The following is a 26,130-nucleotide window of genomic DNA, read 5'->3' as shown; positions in this document are numbered from 1 at the left end:
TTCTCCCATCCCCCTTTCCCCCCATTTGGTTTTTTTTTTTTGAGAGTACAGAGTTTGTTCTTTTGTGTATACTGCGGCCTGTCATCACCCCACTGATTTTGGCCTTGTAACAGCTGGAACAAACAAATGTCTTGTGATTGAGCTGAATAAGGGACTAGCTTTTGGCTGAGGATACTTCCACCTCTAAAACAAACAGTATGGAAGCGTGAATAGGGTTGTTGCAGCAACAACCTTTTGCCCATCTCCTGCCTTTAAATGCTTGAGACTGATCATGTGATGTGTAAGCAATCTGGACTTCATTTTTAAAAGCTTCTGATAAGAGTTGCAGTGCCTACGTATCAAAGTAATGGGTGACCTCAAAACGTAATTGTGACTGTTGTCTGTGTGTGCCTGTGTGTTGGGCTAACGTTTCCTACAGTTTGTGTATTTAAAGAATTCTGAAAGTTGTTTTTTTGCCTATGTCAAATGCCCATATTCCTGGCTGCTTTGAGGTATGACCTGGTAATATTTTTTCAGACTGTTAGGTGATCTGTACCTAATGTGTGAATCAATATAGATTGAAATTGTGAGTAATTACTCAAGTATGAGTGAATTTGTAAGTATGATTTCTTCATATCCAGCCAATTAACATTCAGAGTGTATTTTGATAAGTTGTAGTGCTTTTTGTTGCATCTCTAATCTTACACCTTTGAAATCCCTGGGAGTTTGTCACTATTTTCTTGGGCGCAAGCTCGGGTCCTGTTAGTCACAGAAAAAGCCAGCCTGGCTGGCACAGGGAGCTGGTTGGTTTGATGCGCTGCTGGACTTCTGATCTTACGCAGTTGTGCCGTCTCCCTGGGGACGTGTGCGTAGCACAAGTACGCTGGAAGCCCAGAAGGGATCCTTGCATAGATATGATATAAGGCGTGATTTGATCTGCACAGTCTCGGTTGCTAAAGGTGAAATGTAAAAGAAAAAGAAAACAGCCTGGAATCTGAGAGAACAGGTACTTGAAAGGAGAAAATAATCTTTTTACTGTTAAATAGAGCAAATTAGAACCAGCAATAATAGAGGTGCTGCAAACATGACCTAATGCTCATAATCCACTTATTTTTGAAAAACTGACAGCACTATAGTTTTAGCTTCATTTTAATTTGTTATTAAATCTATGCACAGCTCGTATAGCATGTCACTTTAAAGAAGGCCTTGATTAATGGAAAAAATATTTTATGAACAACTGTCCTTTTTGATTAAAATCTAAAACTTGGAATATGGGGAGGGGACCATTCTGTGAGACTGCCTGGATTTCTGACAGACTGCCTGTCACTTTTCTTGGCTATTATGCTCTGCATATTTATTCGTTAGAAATTGCATTTTGGAATGAGTAGATGGTCCAGTGAGTGACTGACTGATAAATGCTAAATGGTAATTGACTTTTGCTATGTTTGCGTTAAGCATCAGTCTAAAGATACAAAGCTTTGTATTTTTTTACAAGGCCCTTAGGCAACACCACTCTATTTTTATCAGTTTCTAAAAATCAAATACTACTTTGCTGGATAAATATGAGTTTCTGTTTTTTTATTCTCAACAGCCCTGGCACAGATGTCACTACAGAACTGGACAGCTGGATTGACAAATTCTGCTTAGATGCTGACGTGTTTGTCTTGGTTGCCAATTCTGAATCAACTCTCATGAACACGGTATGATGTGCAATGATTTTACGTTACTTCTTCATTTAAATACTCAGCAGTTCCATAACTGAAATGGCTTCTCTTAGACCTTTACTGAAGCTCCCATGAATCATTGCACTTGGATCTTGTGGGTAGGATTTGGGGGCGGGAGGCAGGAAACAATGTATATCCCTCAATAGGGAAAGGAGAACCAGGTTTCTTACCAGCTTTGCTTACTCTGACTTGAGCATCACATTTATCTCAGTTTCTTTTTTGATAAATGGATGGATGTAGTGCTTGTCTCGCTTTACAGTTTCTTGATACTTGCCAGCTGAAGACACTTGTGTTATCAAAGAAATACATTATGGAGTATTTCATATCCAGAAGTTGAGTAAAATACACAAAGTAGGTGAAGGAAGTTGAATTTCTGTCTTGTTCCTCATGTGTTCTTGTCTCAGAAGAGGGTGAATTCCTTTGATACACCTTGTGTTGAGGACGAGTGCTACAGGTTGCCTTCATTGGACTGTGTTTCTTCTGAAGATGCTAGCAATAAGCATTCATGTTGCATGATTCTGTGCAACGTGGAGAGCTGAAGATGTTTTAACAACTTTATTCTACAAAGCCTTGTTTCAAGAGAGAGAAATCTTCCGTATACCTTGCAGCCTAAATGTTATATGACTCATAGAAGGACAGCATACAAGGTGGCCAAAGGAGCTGTTGTGATACTCAATATACAAGACCAGAGATTTGCTTTAATTTTGTAGCGATCTCCAGTTTTGACTAAAACAAGTATTTTGAACGCAGACAATATCAATATAAGGTTTCTAAGTTATTGGAAGTAGGACCGCCAGAATGTAGTGTAATGCTACTGAGAAATCTCTTGAAGACTTTCATTAAGCCTACTATAGACAAAGAAAGTGCTCTGATTGTTCTGAGCATAGTTCTGACATGCAGTGTCTGAACTTTCTAATTATTGAGGCAATTTTTAATACAATAAAGAACTGAATGTACAAAGACAGTATTTCCTTGCATTCTAGCAAATTACAATAGTTTGGTAGAAATCTGAGAAGAACATAAAATAAGTGTAAAAACTCATTACATTCCATCTTCTGAGCCGAATCCACAAAGACTCAAATACAAACAAGATGTGATTTAAAAGGCAAAGAAAAAAGATTCTGACAGCATCCAAGGCAAAGAGAGGATTTGGTACAACTATGGCTTTATTTTCTCCATTATGTCATGTGAAGGACGCTTTTTGGCTTTTAGTATGGAGGGAGTCTAGAAATTGTTTGCGTTACGTGCATACCATAGGTGGTTTGCCTTTTTTAATTAAAAAAAGGAAGAAGAAAAAAAGATTGGGTTTTAGTGAACACCTCATTACTATATAGAAACATGGAAACAATAGAGACCTGAGTGTCAGATTTTGTTTTGGTGTAATGAAGTACAGAGAAAAGGCCAAATTTGACTTGGTTCTCTCATTTGCTCAGGAGAAGTAACCATTAAAAACAATCTGAGTGAGATTGTAAATATGCAGGAAAGACGTATAGGCTGTACGTCTAGTGGAAGATTCTCTTAATTTTGGTTTTGTCTGATCCTTAACACCCAGTCACAGAAGCGCTACTCTGCTTTTTAATGTGATTTTTGGCCAATCTTTGTTCCTTGTCGGGTAGGGCTGAAAGCTGCTAAATAGAAATAGGTTAGTCTTGCAATTTGTTTGAAGCATTAAAGTGTTGCCGAGTTTTTTTTGGTTGCCGTGCCTATAAATCCTCACTTAACACTGAGCACCTTGTAATTATTAGAATCTGGAAATAACCAGTGTCCAGGGTGTATATTGGAGCAAAAGGAAAGTAGATCTTAGTTGTGATTGAGGCTTTGGCTCAGTAAACAGCTCTCTTTCTTTTTCTCCTTTTCAATTCTTTCAGCCTGGTAGACACAAATGAAGTTGCCTTTTACAATTATGTAACTGCTCTAAAGCATTTGTATTTTGCTTTGCATTGTGGCAAATGGTAATTTCTTTCTTCATCTACATTTATCCTTCAGGTAAAGCATATAATAACTATGTTCTCATCCTCCTTAGGCATTATTTTTACCTCTTACCATACCAGGTTTGAGAATATTTGGCAGCTGCTACACAACCACAGATTTTTTGCATAAATGTGATTTTTCTAATATTCCCTCATAAATTCTCTTCAGACAAAGTTCTTATTTCTGAATAGTAATCTTGTTTACACATGCTTACTCCCTGGCTGATGGAGACTAATGTATCTCCAGTGTTGTGTCCAGAATATGTGGTGGTGTCGTGCTGCAGATTCAAAAAGCTTATGGCAGCACGGAGATCTCTTCTGTTTGAGCTGTGCTGAGTGGGGACTCACTCCATCACGACTTATCCATTATGACTGTGAAAACAGCAATGATGGGTGGTAGGTACGGGCAAGGGACCTAAATACGTTTTCAGGTACATGGATGTCTTATTTTTAAAATTAAAACATTCAGCAATGACTTTTTTCCTGTGGCTCAAGCCATACATCTTCATATAGGAAATGTAACTTGTCTGTACTTGAAGTGATGTTGCCTGGTTGAGGAATATAGTCAGAGGATGTTTTTCTGGATATAGAAGCCAGATTTGACAGGATGAACAGGAGCATCTTGGTAGTTCAAATAAGGAAGACTTCACAGTTTTAGCCAGGCATCTCTTTTAAAAGACAAAATGAGTAGATACAGTCATGTTTTCTGTGTTCTTTTTCACTTCGTCTCTTCCCACACAATATTTTAAGAGTCACACAATTGCAAACAAATTTAATAGAGGGCTAGAAGTGTCAAAGGAGGTGACGTTTTGTGATAGTAAGAGTGAAAGAAGGAGAAAAAAAAAGTCAGTGAATGATGTGATGGATTTATAGAAAAATAGACTTTCTTTTCCAGTGTTTTCTAAACTATTTTGGGAGTTTTCCTCATTTATATTTGTACCTGTTTTTAGAGAAGCTTGCAGTATCTTTGACTTCTAGCATTGGCATCAGTTTTAAGACATTTGATGACTTTTGGACTATCATAAGCCTTTTTTTATGTTGGATATCTGTGGGTTTTAACGCTAATGAATTCTTTCAAATAAACTTTTTAAAAGCTCATAAACTTCAGAATCTGTTACAGAAGAATGCGTGACTCTGGTTTGAACGTCTAGGGAGTTTTCTGTTTGTGCTTTAATTCTTAGGAAAAGCATTTCTTCCATAAAGTGAACGAACGACTTTCCAAGCCAAACATCTTCATCTTGAATAATAGATGGGATGCCTCCGCATCAGAACCAGAATATATGGAAGATGTGAGTAACTTGATGACTCTTATTTGGATTGATTTAAAAAAAAAAAAAAAGGCCTACACATGCATAAAAGCATGCTAAATTGCCTAGGTAATAAGTTATTAATATGAAAACACCAGCTTTGTCTTAGTAATAAAAGGGTAAGTTACTTGGTCAGAAAATGGAAATAACTTATTTCTTGTTCAGAGCAAAATGCAACCTGCAATTCAAACTACAATATATGCAGGCAGGTAATACAATGGGAAGATTGTTTAGAACCTTTTTCCTCCATGGTTAAGCTTGTTTTAAATCTTCTTTCTACTACCTTTTATTTCTGTAATGGTAATGCAGCCTGAGGGTACAAATTATACATGTATACAGGCATTGTAGTGTTACATGGTAACAGTTCAGTGTGCTCTTCAGATCTTTCCAACGGCAACTAGCTTACATAAATACAGACAGTTGTAGAAGAAAGTATTGTTGCTTCCAGGGCTGTTTAAATGGTTAAAAGCAGCTGCTGCATCAGTAGGATTAGAAGGCATCTGCTATCTAAGGGGTTGTCCAGCATCTGTTTCTGACTCTGACGTTCTAATTTGATGACAGCTGAATTTTTGCATTTTTCTCATGAGCTTTTTACCTTTTCCTCAGGTGCGTAGGCAGCACATGGAGCGCTGCCTGACTTTTCTAGTTGATGAGCTCAAAGTTATTGATCCTGTAGAAGCGAGGAATCGCATCTTTTTTGTTTCAGCAAAAGAAGTTCTGAGTGCCAGGAGACAGAAGGCCCAAGGAATGCCAGAGGGTGGTGTGTAGGAACTCTTGCTTTTCCTCAAATACAGAAAAATATTGTAAAATCTGATAAACAAAAATATTTAAGATACAGTCAATGCTGTGAGATATTGCTCTCTCCCTTATGGTCCGTTATGTTTCACAGGTGGAGCGCTTGCTGAAGGATTTCAAACAAGATTCCAGGAATTTCAACATTTTGAGCAGATATTTGAGGTATTTATAACGGGCTTTTTAGACTGCCTGGTTTTTAATGCAAAGGTGGCTTTTGCTTATGCTTATCTTAATTTTACTGAACATAACCCATGTTAACAAGTGGAGGAGTGTAAGGTATTCAAACTATGTGACAGCTTTGCCTTATCTGTGGGCTCTGTTCATCTGTTCTCACCTTGAATAGCAGGTAGTTGTTGGAAAAAGAAGTATTGTTCAGTGAGGGAAAGGATCAAAACTGGACTCTCAGCTCATGTTTTGAGACCTCAATATGAATATAGTCTATATAAAAAGAGGTGATGCTCTTAGAAAGGAGTGTATCACTTAGAACCATGAGCTGGTGAAATGTTTGCTGGATAGTAAGCCTTTTTTTCTGAAGTTGTAGCTTTGTAATTAATTATTGTAATTCAGGACACAAATAATAAGAAATTCTGTTTCACCAATGTAAATCTAAATATTCACTTGCATTTTTAAAGCCAGAGTTTTGAAATTATCACCATTATCTACCCCTTAGCTCTGATACTCTGAACACTAACGCTATTTTTGCATCCTTGTTGCTGTACAGAATCCATCCTTCACCCTCAGTTTACCTATATTCATAGTTGGAGTTTACAGTTTCTTCAGAAGTTGGACTGGTTAGGCAATTGAGTAATTTCTTTGTAATGGGATTCATTTGTCTTGCTGAATTTGTAACTCTAATTAATTAAAGCCATTCTTGGGTATCTTAAGGAGGCATTTTGGATATGCCTTGATGGTTTTGTGTGGTGTGTATCGGCATATTTCATGCAACATGAGCCTCAACAGCATGACTGTAGTTTGTATACAGCAAATGCTCAAGACTGCTCTTGCATGCTTCAACCAGTAATCCTTGTTTGTTGTATTTTTAAAAAATCAAACTGCCTTTGAAAAGTATTCCTTCTCTTATTACAACAAGCCCATTTGACCTTAGCAAAACCGAGTTATGTAATGTTATCAAAAAGGTGTTAAAATAACAGTTTGATTCAGTCTTGCAAAAGCAAGAAAATGTCAGACTAAAGTTTAAATTTAATCCTTATCCACACTCTTATGATAGATGACTGAGTTGTTGAAATGATTGGTTCAGAATACTGGCAGGGCCTGAGTCCATGAGGTATGCAATTTCTTGCTTGCGTCACTAGTTGTAGCCAAACATGCAGTTTTGTTTGTAATTTTTGTCCTTAGAATTATAGTAGGAAACTTTCAACCAGTAGGAAGAAAAGTGGAAATTTAGTTTCTAAATCAATTATCGTCCTTTAACATATTTTGCCATGTGCTGTACCCAAAGCTTTTTTGACAAAATCTCTTACAATTACAGTTAAGCACTCAACACTTAGGATATTTCAAGATTAAGATGGATGTATGACTTATTAAATGATGTGATGCTATAAGTGTTCAGCACATCTGTAAATCAGATGTCATAGTCTTGAGTTGGCCACCAAAATGAGAAGCATCCATCACAAGGTCACAACCATGACAAGTTTCTTTGGCAGAGGCAGGAACAAAAAACAACTCTGTAACAGCACTGAATGGCCTTAAAACAACTTTTTTCTTCTTTCACATAATATGTTTCGTTTGTTGCACACCTTCCAACTCCAACAGTGAGAGTGGATTCTGTAATGTTTTTCCCTGCTCAGCCGTGTTTCATCCTGAAATCATAATGAGTGGCTTTGAATGGGAGTGTGATCACATCACTTAAAGAGCATGACAACATGTGCTAAATTAAGATTGCCAAAGCAATTAAATTTTGAGCATCTGATGTTGCAGCCTCTTCCACATTCAGGTTTTGTGGGCAATTTCCTAAGTTATAATGGCATTTTATTTGCTTTTAAAGCAAGGCTGATACTTAAATGGTTCACCAGGTCTGAATTCTTCAGACCTAATACTCAAATTACTGTTGCTTGAGCTGATAAAGTAACCAATGACAGTAATATGCTGGTGTCAGTTATGTTTATCAGCACGAGGCTATACCAGTTCATATATTAATGAAGAATATTGTACATCAGGTAGAATTTTCTGTGTTCAGTCTGGGAACAAAATCCTACTTAATACTATGCTTTACGCACTGCTAGGCCGAATTCAGATGCTGTTTAGCTGTGAGTACAGCCTAAGCACTTTCGACTAAAACGCTTTGCATTTACCCTGTTTCCTGACAGAGGAGCTGCAAGTCCCAAGGCTCTTGGATTACACTCCAGTCTGTGAAAGGGAACGGACGAGAGCACAGATGCTTCTGTCTGTCCTCGTCAAACACTGACCCCTTCTCTGCCTCCATCTGTCTGTCTTGCCTTTAGGTCCTTGTCCCTGTTCAGGTGCCCTGCTCAGACTTCCAAACGTCTCTTGCGCCCTTTCGTCCAGTTCACGTCTCTTAGCTATCTTATCACCTCATTTATAAATCCGTCCACGCATTCCATGTTCCCGCTGGCTATATCTCCTGGATTCCCTCACCCTGCTTTTGTCTTCACTAAAATTGGATGGCTTCTTCCTCTTTTCCACAAGGGCTGAGAGGAGGAACTGTTACTTCTCCAGTACTTCCACATTCCTGGTCTTAGTATCAGTTCCCTGATGGGAAAGCCTGTTCATACCAGGGCTGATATGAGCTCAGTATGGCTAGAATTGTAAAAAAAATCTAGAAGCAACCCATCACTGCTAGTTTGTTGTGATATGGGAAAAATTTGGACCATTTTTGAAATGTTTGTAACTACATTTATGTAGACTTTTGTGTGAGGGCAAAAGGCATTCCAAAAATCGATATAACATATTCTTCTGCAAAGCACAGGGTGGTTAAAGTTGCTAAAAGAAAAACTGGTCCAGGCATTACTAGAAACACTTGTGAGCAGTGGTGAGATTAAGATTTTAGAGATTCATGTAGTAGCTTTAAAAAGTGATGTTACTATGTATGTCAGCTGTATTACAATAAAGAAAAAAAGATATGCAGCCTTAAAGGAAAGGGTTGGATTAGTGGATCAATTCTGAATTTTTATATTGTGGAATAACACAAAGTAGTCCGTGTATCGTTCTTCTGAAATTTTACAATGAGATACATAAAATGCCTTATCGAAACAGCAAATCAAACAGTGCACTGCGTGCAGTAGTCCTTAGTGGATATTCTACATAAAACCAAACCCCACTATGCCTCAGGTTGTAGCGTTTCCCGAGTTCCTTTAAAAAACTGGTAACAGAAATGCTGTGGGGAGGAGTGGAGGAAGGAGGCAGGGCAGAATAGTAATTCTGGCTGTAAATTGGAGTGAATAACACAGCCTGAATTAGTACGCTACCGCAGAGTCCTTCCCTAACTGCAGGGGAATGTAATAAGCTGTGCCCTTAAAGACTGCCTTGCTATACTGGAAGTGGGCTGGAAGGTAACTGGTTTTGGTTACGCAGTTGAAACATACCTTTTCTCTTTGTTTTGATAAATACTTATTTACAGACTAACAGCAAAACTGCTGCTGTCCCGCTCTTATCTTTCCCAGTTGTTTAACTAACCTTTGTGTTTTTCCTAGTGCTCTAACTTGGATTTTCTGATTGTGTTGTGAGTGACTGTCATCCTTTTATCTACTGCATACTAATGTTGGGAAGACTCTTTCCTCTGTGTCTAGTCTAGCTCTTACAATGTGCTGATATTTGTGAAACTCTGGCCTTTCATTGCTGATTTCTAGATCTGCTTCATCGAGGAACAGGGAATATATTTTACCCATTTTGTTTATTTTGTTTTGATCTATTTTTTTTGATAGCTGAAATTTATTACTACAGCGTATGCTAAGGTCATAGGCAAGTCTTTTAAAAGCAACCTAAACCTGTTTGTGCTACGAAAGGTACATCCGTAGATTGAGAACAATTTAAAAACCCATAGATCTGGTATAAAAAAAATGAAGCTGTTTCCTTTCTTCCCCTCAAACACAGATGATGTTGCTACTTTGTGGTGACTTAGTGCAGGTTGAATTCCAACAGCATTTAATTGGCTGCATAACTCAGGATGTGCAGTTGCCTGAAAAAAGTCAAAGCCTTAATTTATGGTTTATCACAATTGGTTTGCTTCTGCCCAAATTGAACATTTGCATATCTTTTCAAGCAGTGTCCTGTAAGTTCTGAATCACTGTACAATATTCAAGATTGCAGATTGATTAGAAATTGTATCTTTAGTGCATTCTGTACTCGTTCATTTAATACTTCAATAATCTGCAAATAAGCTAGTATTTTAAGGACTACTTTACAAATTTTTTATCCCGAGAATCCTTGTTTCTTATTCCTAATTGTATATTTTGTTCCTGGATGTTCAGTATTGACGTGAGCAAGTCAAATTTTATTGACAGAACTGCTTCTTGAAACTAAGAATATTTATTGCAAGAAAGAAAACTCAAGCTAGGCAATATTGCCAGCATTCATGTTAGACATACATAATTCCGAAGAGATAGTTTGGAAAATCTTCTAAGAGCTAGATTTATCTTACGTATTATCTGAGTTTTCTTTTTTCTTTACACTATTAATTTATTTTTAAAGAATAAAAACCTATGCACATTACTGTGAATGAACATGAAGGTACAGATTTGCTGCTATAGACTCATTTGAGATTTCCGTTCTGTTGTCTTTTAATTTCTATATGCTTTCTCCCTTTTTATTTCCGATTGGTTTAAGTTCATGGTAAAATTAGCAGCATGTGCTTTCTGATAGTGAAATTCCTGAATGTGTTGGCATGGAATTGCAGTAATGTGTTGTGGCTTGGGCCCCTCGCAGGAGTGTATCTCGCAGTCAGCCGTGAAAACCAAGTTTGAACAGCACACTATCAGAGCTAAACAGATAATAGATACTGTGAAAAACATTATGGACGCCATAAACGTAGCAGCAGCAGAGAAAAGGTAGGTTGGTTGGAGGGCTGGTTGGCTTTGGTTTATCCAGATCCTCTGAGGAGCCATTTCTATGCTGGTAATTTTCTTGGGCCATTACGGACTTTAAAATTCACTTTTCTCACTTGGTAAGAAATAGAGAATTTCTCTGGTGTGTCAGTCTTACTACTCTGCACTTGCACCGCTCAGTCTTGTCTTTGGTCTGTGACTTCTGTATAGGGAACTTGGTTTATTTTGTTATTCTTTGTTACTGACTTACAGTTACAAAGGCAGTCTGTGGGTTTTCAAATGTTTTTTTCCGAAATATTTGAAATTTTAAGTTTTTCTAGCTATATCCAGCATTTCACAAGTGATGTTTGGGCCTGTTTTACCTACGTTTTTTGTTAACAGTAACACTGAGAAAATAAATGGGAGGACGTAGACACTTCAATTTGCAAAGTGGTTAGAATTCTGTAAGGGATGAGAAGAGTCCAAGCTAACAGAGGCTTGGCCTCTGGCCCTTTCCAGATTGTATCCTTAAATACCTTTATTCTCTCTTTGCTCGTGTAATCCTTTTAGTGCTAATGATAGCAGCTCATCTACTCTGTCTGATAGTTTCATATATTCTTTGAGGTTTGCGTATGTATGGGGTTTTTCCTCACTTCTGTTGCTACCTCGTCTCTTGTACACGGTGAACTTGCTGTCGTGTTGAATCCTTTCCATCCATCTCCGTTCTGTGTCTGTTAATAGTGTGCCTTTATGTCTCAACAGACTCCACTGTGCCTGTCACACTCATCTTCCTGAATATATCAGCTTTTACAAACTGCGTGTTTACATACTAACTTGTCTCACGTTGTCAGATCCTATGAAAACATGCTGTGAAATGTTTGAAAATATTCTGATAGTCTACTTCTTTCTGTCAATTGACCTGCCAAAACCTGTGTAGTGCCCCCTCCTAATCTGAATTGCTGTTTGATGTTTCTGCTGGCCCTTCAAGATATAACTGCTTTAGATTTTAAGCAGTTTTAACTTAAATGTTAGGTCGAGGACTTCTGAAGAGAATTATTTGTGACAAGGTTAGTTTCTGCTGCCTCCTCTTTGCTTTGCAGGGCCATCAGACACATGTCACTGTTAAGGAATAGTTGAGTGGTGCTGGTGAGCAGCAGTAGGACAGTTTGATCAGATTTATCCTTCTTTTTTTTATTTTTAAATCAGGATAGACTAAGGTCCCTGATTCCCCCCCAGCTTTTTTAGTTGTAACTATGTACAATGGTAACAATTCCAGCTCCAAAAGCTGTTTTTGTAAATGTATCAAAACCCAGTCATTTGAGTCATGTTCAATCAGTGCAGCCTTTAAACGCACCTGTCAATTTCATATCTATATTGCAGTCATTCTGAAGCAGTGCCTCTGCTTCGTTCAGCCAGTGTCACTTTGGATTCTTTTTGGCTGCTCAGTAAACCATCAGCTAGGTGGTCCATGCCTGATTATGGGGCTTGTTTCGCCACTGGGAGAATACCTGCTGGTGATGGTGGTTTCCTTTCTGCTATGTTAGAGTCCATTCAATGGAAGAGCGAGAAGATCAGAAGGATAGATTGGACTTTGTTCGAAACCAGCTTAACATTTTGACGGAAGATACTAAGGAAAAAATCAAACGTGTTACTGAGGAAGTAGAAAATAAAGTAAGTAATGGCAGTGTGAAAAATCTCCTAGATTCAAGTGTTGTCTCTTCTGTAAGGCAGCTTCTTTAGGTGCCCACCCACCTTACGAAGTACATTTGAAATGTCTAGTATGTTCCTTTTCCAATATTTAAAAAAAAAAAAGAAAAAAACCTTCAAAATGGCAATTCTTCTTGACTATCGGGTAATTGAATCATTTATTGTAACAGTTAATGCAGTGGTCTGTTTTCACTCTGGCTGGAAAAGGTGGGAGAAACGTTTTATGTATTTACCACATTCTTCCAGGTCTCCTCTGCCATGACCGATGAGATTTGCCGACTTTCAGTTTTAGTTGATGAATTTTATTCAGATTTTCACCCGTCTCCTCAAGTATTGAAGCTCTATAAGACAGTAAGTTTTCTTGCATGGTTTGAAGCCAGGCTCTTTGTCTTTCTTTTAATTTCTGTATTTTCATAATTTGCATAGCATTTTACGTGACACTTTGTTTAAGCATTGCAGGATTTTTGCTTTCTGACAGATGCATAATCTCTGTTTACCTAAAACTGGAAAAGGTTGAAAATATTTTCTGCTTTGTTTTTGGAAAGAAATTAATTTTTGTTTCAACTGTCTTTTTTACTAGAGTGAAAATAAAATGAAATAGATCAAAAAATAAAATGAGCTTGCAAATACCCAACACTTTATAGGGCTTTTTTATTTTTTTTAAGGAAAAAAGGGAGTTTTTACTAAACGTCTATAAATTTTCCCCAAACTTAGTATTTTAAAGGAGCATAGACCTGTAAGTTTCGGTTTTTGCCTCTTACGCTCAGACTTTGCTGCTAATGAATGACTGCCATATGTTTCACCTTGTTGAGCAGCTGGGAGCGCTGCATTTGCTGCCCTGGCTCTGCAGCGTGTCTGGAGCAGACCTCCGTGGGAGCTGATGGGATCGGTTTGTCTTTGTGCAGAGCGGTGAAAGTGGCTTCCATCAAATGACGACAGTAAAGGCTTTGCAGGGCAGTGTGGTAGTGGTGTGCTTTTCAGTGTCACAGTTTATTTGAAAATACAGTCTTTTCCATATGCCTTTTAATGAGAAGAAGAAATCTCTCCTGTGTCACTTTAATTAGGTTTTCAGTCACAGTGTGCAATTTAAAAGCATGGTATTTCCATGGTAACGTTTTTCTTCCCACTGTAAATAACAATGCTTAGTGTTTAACATATCTCTGCTCTGTATAATGTAATTGATTAGCTAAAAATAAATTGATGAGCATATATTCTTTCTAAAATTTCAGGAATTGAACAAACATATAGAAGATGGTTTGGGAAAGAACCTGGCTGATCGTTGCTCCAGTGAAGTCAATCAGTCAATGCATCAGTCGCAGGAGGAGATGATTGGTAAGACGAGGAAGGAGGAATGTTAAGACTTTTTGTTTAGAGGAAGACAGTTTAAGCAAACTTGCTTTTAAAAGAATTTTCTTTCTGATCGTGATTTAACATTAACACTATAAGATGATAAAGGAAGAGCCATCCTAGATCAAGACTGAGTGTCTGTTCAGCTTAGTAGCTTGTCTCTGATATTAACCAGTAACAGATGCTTGGGGAGAAGAATGATGAATCAGGGTAAGTACAGTGATCCATCCCCAATTTAGGGACTACTGAGCCAAGATACTGCATCTGGATTAACGGCTTAAGCACGTAGTAATGGACCTGTCCTCTGGGAACTTGTCTAATCCTTTTATAAGTCCATTTAAACTTCTGGCTTCCACAACACATATATGAAATACACAAATTGTTAGATAATGTTTCTGCAGTATAATCCTCTCCCTAGGTCCCTCCAGATTCTGAGTGCAAAACAGGATAGTTTCACAAAGTATTTGTGCACTCCATTTTTTCTTTTCTTTTTTTTTTTTTTTTTAATAAGTAGTAACTTTATTGCATGTCCATACCTCTCTTCTGATCTGTTTCTGGTAATAAAAGATTCAGAGCAAGATCATGGAATTATGGGAAGCCTTTTGTCATCTTATGGAATAATGTTGCCTTTTCTGTATGGCACCACAGAACTGCTGGATAAACCAACTTTTTCTTAGTCCATCCTTATCATTTGACCACTGGTAGAGGTCTTTCAGTTAATTCAACCATTTTTTTCCAGCGGTGCTTTCTCTGAGTTGATTTTGCGTGACTGTTTTCTTTTATCAGAGCAATAAATTGCTCTGTTAGGATCAATACTGCTAAAATACCCGTTATTTTACAAATTAAATAAGTAAATAAATAGGTCCGTTTACATTCTCATAGTTCACAAAGCTGGTCAGCAGTGCAAGGATGCTGCTTGTGAATATGCTGTAAAGTTTTTAGTGTTAACTCCTCTTTACTATTCTGTTTTATTTCTAGAAAATCTGAAACCGTTGTTGCCTTCTGGTGCTCAGAATCAACTCCACTTGCTAATTCCATGCAGGAGGTTTGACCTTAGCTATGATCTAAATTGTCATAGTCTGTGTGCAGATTTTCAAGAGGATATCATGTTCCACTTTTCCTTGGGATGGACTTCGCTTGTAAACCGTTTCTTGGGTCCTAAACAAGCTCAGAGAGTACTATTGGGACTAGCAGATCCAAATTTACAAGTGAGTGCTTGATTAGGCTGACATTTTAAGTGCCTTGTTTTAAGTGCCTTGGTGAGAATATATTGATTTTTACTGTATTTGCCTCTACTATTTACATGCTTGCTGCTACTTTCCCCTAGTCCCTTTGCGTGAAATATTTTTGGTGAGGGTTGTTTTATTCGATTATGTTCAGGGTGAGAATGGAACAAAAAACCTTTACTAAACTTTCTGCAGCTGTTAGCTGAGGTTTGTTTTCCTTTGGATTTCCTTTGGGTAACCTTTTCATTTGTAACTTTTGGATCCTTACGGCAGAGCCAGTCCTACATAGAACCCTTATGCTAACCCAGTCCCCGTTGGGCAAGGAACTGTCAAAACCTGCACTGCTTATCAGGAGCATTGTTCAGACTTCTGTTTCCTTTAAGTAAATCAAACCCTGAATATATGAAAATAAAATAAAACCAGTCTACTGCATAGTTCCTTAATGCTTTTTACTCAGGCTGCCATATTCCACTCTTCTAGATCCCTCGTCCTTTAGCTACCACCCCGTCTGCTGCCAGCCTTCCTGCCGTAACTCCAGAGAACGTATCGCACGATGATTTTATGGTTCCTTTGGTAATGAGTTTAGCTTCGCTGACATCACGGACCTCTATGAGCATCATCGTTGTTGGCGGAGTGGCAAGTAGTACTAGCAACATTCACTGTGCTAAAAGCCATGGCAAAGATTAAGCTGGTCCTTCCTGTTTGGGGTGCAACATGAAGCGTATAACGGACTTAGCTACACTGGGCCGGATGAGCGCGTGTAGTGCACTGGATACCCGCAGTCAGTGTGTAGTGAGAAAATTAGTCCGATTCCCCTGAGCGTCGTTGGACATATTCTCTGTGCCATATGTCCGTGTTCAGTTTCTGAATTAAAGGATGATTTGATGGTGCCTCATTCAGTTTGGATTTAGTGGGAGCTTTGCTTTCTCCTTCCTCCTCCATTAAAAAGCAGCGAGGCTTCTGTAACCTGCATATTCCCCATGCCATGAGCTGGGGTACCAGCTCATTTGAATATAGCTGTATTGCTCTGCAATAATAATACAGAAATAATATATTTGCTTAAACTAATCTGGTGAAAGGGCCATGAAGATGATTTAAAAAAATGGGTGTAATTAGATTTTATTCTGTAAGGCAACTTACTTAAGCTAATGAAGAATCCTCTTTTTCAGATTTGGAGAACAGTAGGCTGGAAACTCATCTCTCTTTCCTTAAGTATGTATGGGTTGTTATATCTTTATGAGAGACTAACTTGGACCACTAAAGCAAAAGAGAGAGCCTTTAAACAGCAGTTTGTAAACTATGCTACTGAAAAGCTGCAGATGATCGTCAGTCTTACAAGTGCTAATTGCAGCCATCAGGTGCAACAGTAAGTATCACGCTGGTGTGTGCCCTCCCTAGGGTAGGCAATCCATGTCAGTGCGGTACTGTGGTGTCCTGGGAGTGGGGACTGGCTGTACACGATGTGGGAAGGCAGCTTTAGTGTCCCTTGGCGTTTATTATGAGGGAGTTTTAAGAGTTTGAAATCACCACCTGAAAAGGTCGATGCGTACATCTCTGTGTGTGTATGTGCGAGAGTTAGTCTTAAGATGTAGACTCTCCTTGTCCGGCACCTTACCACGAAGAGGTGGGAGTTGGCTCAGTTCCAGCGGAGGCTGAATTGGTCTGCTTTTAGCTTAGCATTGAATCAGCCCCGAGCCACTTCAATGGTGAGCATTTGTTCTGCCTCAGGGGTTGGTACGGGCAAGTTCTAAGCAGCCAGTCCTGGCTCTTCTGCACTGCAGAAGAGGAACGCAAGAGCCTTTCTGAACTGTTCCATTTTTTGTGTGTCACTTTTCCACTTGTCTCTGCAAAGTAATGTCTGGGTGATTGTCTCCCTCAGCCTCTCCTGTTGAAACAGTTTGTTTTGATTAAATTATTATTTCAGAAAATTAGGCCTGCTAAATGAGACCTCTAACCACCAGGGTGCAGAACACCTCTCCTGTGTAGCCCAGGGAATACTTTACTAACCCAAAGTTCAGCTTCAGCAGAGGAAAGAGAATCATCCCCGTGTCCAGCCGCTGTGTGTCTCTGTGAGGACATGGAAGAGCTGGACTCAAACCAATGCTCCAGTGAGGTGAAGTAGAGAGGAGAGGAGACGTCTCCTCTCCTGCGGGAGAGCCTGGTTGCTGGCCCGGGGTGGTAACTGGGTTTTTTTCCTTTGTGTAAGGAGGAGTCTTGGAACTCAGGTTGGGAGCACGTGGCTGAGGAGGCGAGTAGGGTCGGGTGCCTCGGCAAGTCTGGGGCGCTCCTCACCCCGCAACGCGCTGACGTTCCCCGTGAGCCGGGCGCTCAGCGCGGCACGGGGCGCGGCACGGGAGGCACTTGGCTGCTCCAGCACCTGTTACCGCCAGAGTCCCCATCTCAGATTTGTACCTGGTGATGCTCAGTGAAAAATTGCCAGACGCGATGTTGGCATAGGCTGAGGTGCATTTTGTATGTTTAAGGGTTCTTTATTTAATTTAAAAAAAAATACATAGTTCTCCTGCTTTCTGCTATAATCCCTTAGCAGCTGGAGGCTTTGATGGCTGTGTTCTACTGCACACTGCAATGCCATGTGATGTTTGTTCATTTATTTATTGCTTTATTTTTCTTCTTAAATTTTTTTTTTGTAGCACAGACTTCTGTAAACCGTGATCACAAACTTGTTTTCCCTTTAGGGAAATGGCCACTACCTTTGCTCGGCTCTGTCAGCAGGTGGATATTACCCAGAAAAACCTGGAAGAAGAAATTGCTAGGCTTTCCAAAGAAATAGATCAGCTGGAGAACATACAGAGCAGCTCCAAGCAGCTAAGGTAAGTCTGGGTGCGACTGGCCACGAGCAAATTCAGTGAGATTGGTGCTTGCTGTTACTTTCAAGTTGAAATGAGGTAGGCACGGGCGCACAACGGTGCGCAGCAATACGTGTTTTCTTTACTTGTAACTGAACAGCTCTGGTTAAGTTAAATAAACATGTGCTTCTACCTAGGTGAATGAGCTAAGCTCCAAAAATATTCTTTCTTAGATCGTCTTTACCTTTGTCTCTCTTTATTGTATGGGAGAGATGGCTTTCTCAAGAATATTAATCTTCTGTAGGTAAATTAGGGTGGCACCTTCCCAAAGAACCCTCCCCACAGGAGAACACAAGAGCAGCTGTACAGCGTGGAGTCATTCAGCGCAATATTGTTTTTCTTTTAGTACCAATAGTAGGTGTTTACAGAAGAGAAACTTCCAGCAATTGGTGGTCTAGGGACTTGGGAGCAGCCCCAGCCTTAGTTTCATGTTGTGTTCCCCCTGCTGTAAGCCTGCCTGGCTGGGGCTGCCTCTTGGCCTCGGGCGTTGGAGACGGCAGTGGGATGAACGCCTAGCCCCATAGTGCGCACCCCCGGCGTGGTGCGCTGCAGGGCTGGCCCGGGTGAGGAACCCTGCTGAACGCCCTGCTTGCGATTGCAGAGCCTCTCCCACGTTCAGCGCTGAAAGGGAGGGCCAGAACCGGGAAGTCCCGGTGGTCTGGGCACGGCCGCCGGGGAAAAGGAAGCGGGGGGCAGGCAGCTGGCGGCCCAGACTGCCCGGTCAGGGCCAAGGCTCTGACCAGAGCCGTGTGAGGTTTTCTCAGTGCTGTGGGTTTCAGGAATAGAGGAATAGAAATTAAACACTGATGTTGACTCTACCTTACTGCATTGAAGTAAATCCATTGCTTTTGTTTGTTTTACAGAAATAAAGCCATTCACCTTGAGAATGAACTAGATCGCTTTACAAAACATTTTCTTCAAAAGAGTAAATAAAACATCGTTGCTAACTTTCCCGGTGATCCTTTGTAGGACAAAGTAGAAATTTTACAGATGACACTTCTCCTCTGTGGAGTCACATGAAATGGTTTATATTTTACATGTTACTTTGATTACACTTGTTAATTATTGTAAAACTTGGTTTGGACTCTGATGGTGAACCAAACTGAAGAGCTGTGGTACTCTGGTATGTTTGTTTTGCAGATTTTGAGTTAAAAATTATCTTTAAACACTAAATTTCTTTGGGCACTTGACAATAAAAACCCAAATCCTTATTGGTTTTCATTAGTATTTAGCAGTGGCAAGTCTCACTTCCTGGCATCCAGGAGTTTATGCAGGGAGAGAGAGCTTATCACAGTTATCACTGTCTCCCGTTTTCCGTTGCTTAGGAGCTAGCCAGGGATGGAGGATGCTGCTTTTTCATGTGTGCGTGTTTTTGTTTAATGAAGGGAAGTGTAAACCCTAGCAAGTGAAATTGGGTTGGGCAGCAGTTCCTCTTCCTCAAATGGAAGTGAAAGATGATCGTAAACTGCAGAGCATTCACTAATGAAATGCAGTAGGGTCTGGTTTCCCCTCTGGCTACCACATTTAGACAAGATGGCACTGATTAAGTAAAGATGAACCTATTTCAACACGCCTGTCAGATTTCTGGCAGTTGGTAAAGTGCCGAAATGGTCGTTTGCCCATGAGACCACTGCTAGAACCTGCGTTCAGGTGAGCTGCAGGGGTGTCGCTGCCACCAAGCGAAGGCATCCAGGCGAAGGGGAGTTTGCTGGGTAGATGGCTCGACTCAGGTTTTGCACCTTGGGTGGGGAAGCTTAGGCTGGTGTCAGGCTTGACCTTGAGCTCCCACTGCCGGATTCACAGAGCAGGGAGAGGCCGGGCTTGACAGTTGTTACTCCGCAATGTCCTGAGCAGCCCCTCGGCTCTGCTGTAGAGCAGGTCTCTTCCGGGGCAGACTGAAGGCAGGCCTGTTGGAGTAGTTTCACCTTTGCTCGCCTCCAGCAATGCAAAGCCTCTTTTTAAAAAAAAAAACGTTTTTGCTGCTGCCATCTGCAACCATTTAACACCTACTTTTTTCTAACTAGACTTTTTAAAAATAACTTATTTTAAAAGAGGAAGCCTTTTCAGAATATTTATATATTTTTTATGGAAGTGTTAACAGGACTAAATGAAATACTCAACTTTAAAACCAAGATGTAGGGATTTGCTATTTTCCAGTAGATAAGGGCTATCTTAAAAGGAAACAGATTTAACATCTAATGCTAGAGGCAGCTAATTATTTGAAGACAAAGAACACTCTTCTCACCACAATGTCTTTTGGTGTTTGTTTCTGACTGTGCCAGCACCAGCGCGGCGCTCTCGGAACTTTCATTAGCAGTATGCAGGAGGAGTCTGAAGGGTTTTGAGGGAAACTGTGAAATACAAAAATGAGGAACAGCCCAGCCTTCTTGTGTATGAGGTTACAGATGTGTATTAATGCTCTTTTCCTGGAGCATTTTATGGACAATGTATCAAGATAAAACTTTACATGCATATGTTCTACAGTTACTTATTAAAAAAAAATACTACCCCTTTGCTCTAGTAAGTTATTTGGCAGCTGAATCCAAGGTGAAAACCCACACCACAGTGCTCTCACATGTAATGCATATCTGGTGCAGGACGTGACCGCTGAGGTCGAGTTAAAAAAGCTGCTTCCTGCAGCAGACAAGCAAGCTCTGCACTCCGTACAGCCGTATTGATCAATTATATGTTTTGGTTTGGGAGAAAATAATCAATGCTACAGACTTAAAAAAGGAAGGAAGTGAAGGTGTCTGCCCCTTAAAGGGAGTGTGGTGTTGTGTAACAGGAGTTCTGATGCCAGGAATGAATCAGTGTCCCAAAGCCCATTTTTTTCCAGTCTGGGGTTGGTGGCTAACTTCCAGCTCACTGCACTATTGTATTAACATGCCTGCCCCCTTTCTTGGGCAGAAGACATACAAAGACATACTGCTTTGGGGAAAAAACCACCTTAATTATTTGTTCATCAGGGCAGTTTACTTGCGTAACATTTTGCTGTTCAACGTGCTCAGTTCACTGCGACAAGGTAAGCAGAAGCAAGAATCGATTGTTGCAGGTATGGCTGACCTGTCTCCAGTCGGTGTCACAGGAGGAATCCCGACCTTCAGGACAGGGGACGCTTGTTATTACAGCCCTAACAAAACAATCACAAGTGACGCAGTCTGGTTAAAAGCACTTGTTTATTGGTTACAATATCAACTCATGGCAACATCTTTCACTGAGCCACTGTACAAATACAAAGAAAAAGATCCATCGTGGAAAAAAAAAAAAGCTATAAACAGAGTTCATAGCAAGTGATTTTTTTTTTCACAGGGAAGTCTTTTTACAACAGCACTGTTAAAGAACAAATGGCACAAGTCCCTGGTTTTTTTAATAGCTTAAATAAAAGCTTTAAGACTGTTTCTGAATACATACACAATCCAAAGGCAGTGCAGAATCACTTCATAATTGGTAACATTACCGAAGTTTTCCAAAGTAGTCAGCAACAAGTTAAAAAAAAAAAAAACAAACCCATAGCTGATGAGAAATGCTGGAAACTAAAGGCAAATTAAAATCAAGCATGTTTAGAAGCATTTTGTTTTGGACTCCTTTGGATGTAATATGTACTACAAGTGTTCAGATGCTTTTGTTTTAAAAAAAAGGAGAAAAACACAAGTAGAGCACCATTGTGTAAGTAAAACAAAGGCTTGAAATATCTAAGACTATTCCACTGAAGTCCATATTAGTTAAAACCTAAACATACTGTGTGGTATAAGAATGTCAGGCACATGTAATCTGTTATCAGTTATATCAATTAGTAACACTGTTCACACATTTACCATAACAACACTGCATTAACATTCTGCATGTATTTTACATAACCAGCAATTGGATAAAAAGGCTTGTGGTGCCTCTGAAGTGTAGGAAGTAGTTTTACCAGCATGCATGCCAGATTACTGTATACAAAGTGCACCATCAACCCATGCTTAATTACTTTTACAGGAAATGCTATCTCAAAAATCAGTCATTCTGCTACACAACCATTTATACCAACTAGTTGAATTAGCCAATAACTCTCACCAACATCTTAAAGCACAGCACTAAACCTAGTGGAGGTGACAGTGTCCTCAAAGAGGAAAGACTAAGCACTCTTGGAATGTTTTCACAATGTTTTCATTCCACCTTAAAGTAATGTGAACTTCATTGTGGGACAAGCGGTTACACTAACTGAATCAAAGAGTTAACTATTTCCAACCCATGCATTACAGTAAGCACACTAGGACCAGCTGTTACATCAATTCAGCTTTGCCAAGTCAAGGTCAGGCCCTCTCCTTAGGCAGGGGGAAAAGCCTATTTAATCCGTGTTCCATTTCAAACGGTATATATAGCGTTGTCGATACATTGACTATCAGTTCTGCCAGATACTGCGACGTATCTGCAATTTAGCAAGGCAGAGGATAGCGACGTTTGGAAGAAAAAAGGGCTGGAGACAGATGGAAACAGGCCCACGTTACTGGAGTAAGCGCGTATACATCAGCAAGATGCCACGTAGAAGCTTTTTGTGGCTTCCAGAATCTCAACCACTATCTCTACCAATGAACGACGTCCCAGTCTACACGGGAACAGGCCCAAGCTGGGCTCTTGCCTGATGAATACTCTCTATTGCAAAGTTAAATCTACATTAGAAAATGCTGACAAAAAACTGCACCTGAATAAAAAAAAAAATCTTGTTACACAAAGCACATAGTTCCACTTCCCAAGCCATAACCGATTGACTTTTTTAGAAGAGAGGCTGGGAAAGAGTTACCTTGCCGCCGTTTTGGCACTATGTTCTTAGTCACTCCATTTCTGTAATTACGCAAGTTATTTGAAATTCAAATACGGATGTAGTTGGCAACAAACTTTTAAAGACAGGTTAAGATGTACCCACTAGCGCTGCAGAATCTGCTGTATAATGAGTGAGTGTGCTGTCATGGTGCACAGTTAGAAATCACACAAGCTGCATACTTGAGCCTACATTAAACTATAGGCACATACCCTTTTCTTTCAGATTCAAAGCTGGGAATAAAACCTTTTAAGTAAAACCTATGAAGGGTCATTTTATTACCTCCCTCATAGTAGGAGGAGTTTGAGCTTTTACCATTAAAACCGCATCCATTTTAGTAAGAGCATCAAAGCTTGAAAGGTCACTGATAGGAGTTCAAAAAAGGAAATACCACAGCCTGTGCAAGTTCATTATTTGGCCTCATATAATAACAATGTGTTACATTAAATCTGTAGGCTTTAAAAAAAAACACCACTAAACTATATCCAGGACAGTAATTAAATAGCAAACGTCACCGTGGCAGGATCTATCACAAGCCTTCTGCAAGCTCCCAAGAAGCATCAGATACTGCTTCCCCAGTTCTACTTGGGCTTCTTCCAGGTTTCCTTGTGCACCGACACGAAAGGAGCCACCTCGGCACCTGCAGCACTACAAACACTGCTTAACCGAACAGCAAAAGCTGGTGGATATTTGTATGATGCTTTTGGAAACCTCATTAGCAAGTAGTTGGCATTCCTTATTTATTTTAAAAGCAGCTGAATCCAACAGACAATTGCCCATCAAACAATGATCGTGAAATTATTTGCAGTAATACCTGTCTGAGAGCCACTACCATGTTTACTTTTAAGAAAAGTTATATACATTTGTAAAACTGTTTTTGGAGTTTCGCAAGTAGAAACTAGTTTTAATACCAGAATGTAAAAATGGCACCTGTCTTCGCAAAGGTGTTGACTAGGAAATTGGTTCAAAACACACTTCTATGGAAAAAAATTTTTTAGAAAAAGAATATTTTCTTAAAATTCCGTAGTAACAAATTTCAAGAATGATTCACTCAAGGCAGCTGTGAGTTAAAAAAAATAATCAAGTGCACCACTAAAAAAATAAACCAAGTCTGCAAGATCCCAAAGAGCTGCTCACTTAAGAGAGTAACAAGAATTCCGTAATAGTTCTGTTAATGCAGACAGATCATAAAGCAAAATGCTGAGGAATTCCTGTGACATACAATATAGTGTGATCTTGGTCCTACACCACAGTCTGCTGTTAGTAAATGTATGCTTCTCCAGCACAAGATGCGCCTTTTTCTTTTTTTAAAAGTGAATTTACTGTGATTGACTGGTACATTTGTGGGCACCTTCACCATTATAGACATGGCAAGTTTACAGGCACGGTCTGGAAGTACTGAAATTTCGGATTACAAATGTCAGAAACTTGACAAATAGTCATCTCAGCCACAAATCTGTTTTGGTATATTACAAGATACTGGGCACTTATATTTACTACCTGACCCGGAGATACCCAGACTCCCCCCATACCTTCAGATGAGGGCAGATTAACATTCTCTTCCAACCTGATGATTTAAAATTCACGTTATCTTTAAAATAAGTCACTTAAGACAAGCCAATAGACTTAATTCCCCTTTCCAAAAACGCCACAGACGTTCAGATTCCCAAAAGAACATCCATTGCAAGCGCAGGCATGCTGCCAGGCACCAAAAAGTTAAGCAATCTTCCCAGGTAGTTTCAAATGGGCATCAATCACTTGATTTTCCTGTGTCTACACTCAACTGTACTTGATCAGAACCTATCATCATCAACTGACATCAAAATCAGAATTAAATCAGGAACAGGAGATGAAATGGCTATTTACAGTGTCAGAGCTGCAGAACAATTAGCATCTAAATAAGCCACCATGGTACAGACCTCTGTGACCACAGGAGAACGAGCAAGTCGCTAAGTTTATAGTATGAAGTTTTAAAGGGTCACACAGGTGAGCAAGGTTATTTGGTTCATTGTAAGTTACACAATTCCTTTTATAATTCACACTGCACATAACTGACAACAAGCGCTTTTGGTTGTGGTATGCTTTGGCAACCCCCTAATGTGGAGGGGGATTATAGGCGATTAACTGCACATTTAAATCTTCTTTAAGAATCTAAGCAAAGTCCTCCTGAATGCCTCAGTTTATTGTGGTAATTGAGCAAGCTTTGCAAGTACACTGCTTTCTGCAGACTGAGCATCATGCCAAATCATTCTGTTAGTGCAAATCAGCTAGAGTTTGAGATGGGCCAAAACTACCTCATTTAGTTAGAGCTGAATTGTCAAAGGAAAAGCACTCAGCCACTTAACGACAGCAATGCAGGTCACTTGGCTTCCGTACCCAAGGACTGCGTGGAATAGCTGATGCGAAAAGCTGCAGTAAGGAAGCTAATACTTCTGGAACCGGATTTTTTTTATTTTATTTTACTCTTTTTTAATTATTTTTGCTGCTGTTGCAAGTCTGCCTGGCGTTAACTCCTTGGTGTTTGGAGGCCATGACTGCCAATGGATGAACCAGGAACCACTGGCTTGAAGGAAGAACCCCCACAATTAAAAATAGGCAAGCAGGTCAAGAAGTGAGTGAATAAGGCGGTAGGTATTAACTGGGAGTCTCCAGGGCCTTTAAAAAAAAAATTCAAATGCCTTCCATTATAAAAACACATACATACCATTGGTTTCACTTTTATCTACAGTAAATTCACAAAAACATTTAAAACAGCAATCTAGTTCATCCACTACAAAACTCAGAAGTGACATCTCGGGTTAAAAGCAAAGCTATAAATGTAGTTCCTTAAAAAATGCAAACATATTTCTTTACATACAGACAAATGTTACATGATTGGCTGCTATAACGTGTATATTCTGTTATGTACAAAAAAAAGTACAGGATTAGCAGACTGAGCACAAGCAAAAACCCTTCAAGGACAATCTAACCAAACCACCAAAAACAAAAAGACTGGCTCTTAGTTTGTCGGTCACCATGATTATGTGTGCTGGCCCCTTTTAAAAAGTCAGTGATTTCTTCCCCCCTCCCCTATTTCTTCACTTGATTTTTTTTCTAGTTTACAGAAAGCCTTTTTGTGTAATAATCAGTGAATAGAAAAACTTCACCTGCAAATACAAGGTAGAAATGTTATTTCACAGCTATAGGCTGCAGCATTGATCTCTCCAGATCTCAAATGGAGAATGTACATGTTTGGCTCCCAGTTAATTCCAGATTCTGAGAAAACTGTCCCAAGACCCTGTAGCTACAGCCATGCCGTCATCAGTAACACCTAAACAGCTGACACGGTTGTCATGGCCGGCAAGGACACCTGGAAGAGAAGAAGCAACGAAAGTTAATATTCACAGGATGTCAAGGATTTCAGCTGT

At 39.7% G+C, this 26,130-nt stretch overlaps 2 protein-coding genes across 20 annotated transcripts in view; one reads left to right on the top strand and one right to left on the bottom strand.

Annotated features, from left to right (window-relative positions):
* Positions 1-23,192, top strand: part of MFN1 (mitofusin 1) — a 28,871-nt gene extending 5,679 nt beyond the window's left edge. For 2 of the 9 annotated variants that reach the window (XM_075157347.1, XM_075157351.1), the window contains 13 exons: positions 1,571-1,679; positions 4,855-4,962; positions 5,587-5,740; positions 5,870-5,937; positions 10,678-10,799; positions 12,320-12,446; positions 12,729-12,833; positions 13,712-13,814; positions 14,808-15,037; positions 15,536-15,691; positions 16,225-16,421; positions 17,752-17,886; positions 18,786-23,192. In XM_075157347.1, the coding sequence (XP_075013448.1) occupies positions 1,571-1,679; positions 4,855-4,962; positions 5,587-5,740; positions 5,870-5,937; positions 10,678-10,799; positions 12,320-12,446; positions 12,729-12,833; positions 13,712-13,814; positions 14,808-15,037; positions 15,536-15,691; positions 16,225-16,421; positions 17,752-17,886; positions 18,786-18,855 (1,684 nt within the window). In that variant the 3' untranslated portion in view covers positions 18,856-23,192. Of the gene's footprint in view, positions 1-1,570; positions 1,680-4,854; positions 4,963-5,586; positions 5,741-5,869; positions 5,938-10,677; positions 10,800-12,319; positions 12,447-12,728; positions 12,834-13,711; positions 13,815-14,807; positions 15,038-15,535; positions 15,692-16,224; positions 16,422-16,979; positions 17,528-17,706; positions 17,887-18,785 lie in introns of those variants that run through there. The other 7 variants (XR_012674682.1, XR_012674683.1, XR_012674681.1 and 4 more) reach the window with 7 other exon arrangements.
* The window catches only part of GNB4 (G protein subunit beta 4), a 77,974-nt gene continuing 72,923 nt past the window's right edge, over positions 21,080-26,130 (bottom strand). For all 11 annotated transcript variants that reach the window (XM_075157363.1, XM_075157359.1, XM_075157364.1 and 8 more), the window contains one exon: positions 21,080-26,072. In XM_075157363.1, coding sequence (XP_075013464.1) covers positions 25,966-26,072 — 107 coding nt within the window. In that variant the 3' untranslated portion in view covers positions 21,080-25,965. The remainder of the gene's footprint in view (positions 26,073-26,130) is intronic.

Source organism: Calonectris borealis, chromosome 9 (assembly GCF_964195595.1).
Source record: "Calonectris borealis chromosome 9, bCalBor7.hap1.2, whole genome shotgun sequence".
Classification (NCBI taxonomy): Eukaryota; Metazoa; Chordata; class Aves; order Procellariiformes; family Procellariidae; genus Calonectris; species Calonectris borealis.
Note: the sequence above shows the minus strand (reverse complement) of the source record. Positions and strands in the feature narration are given on the sequence as shown.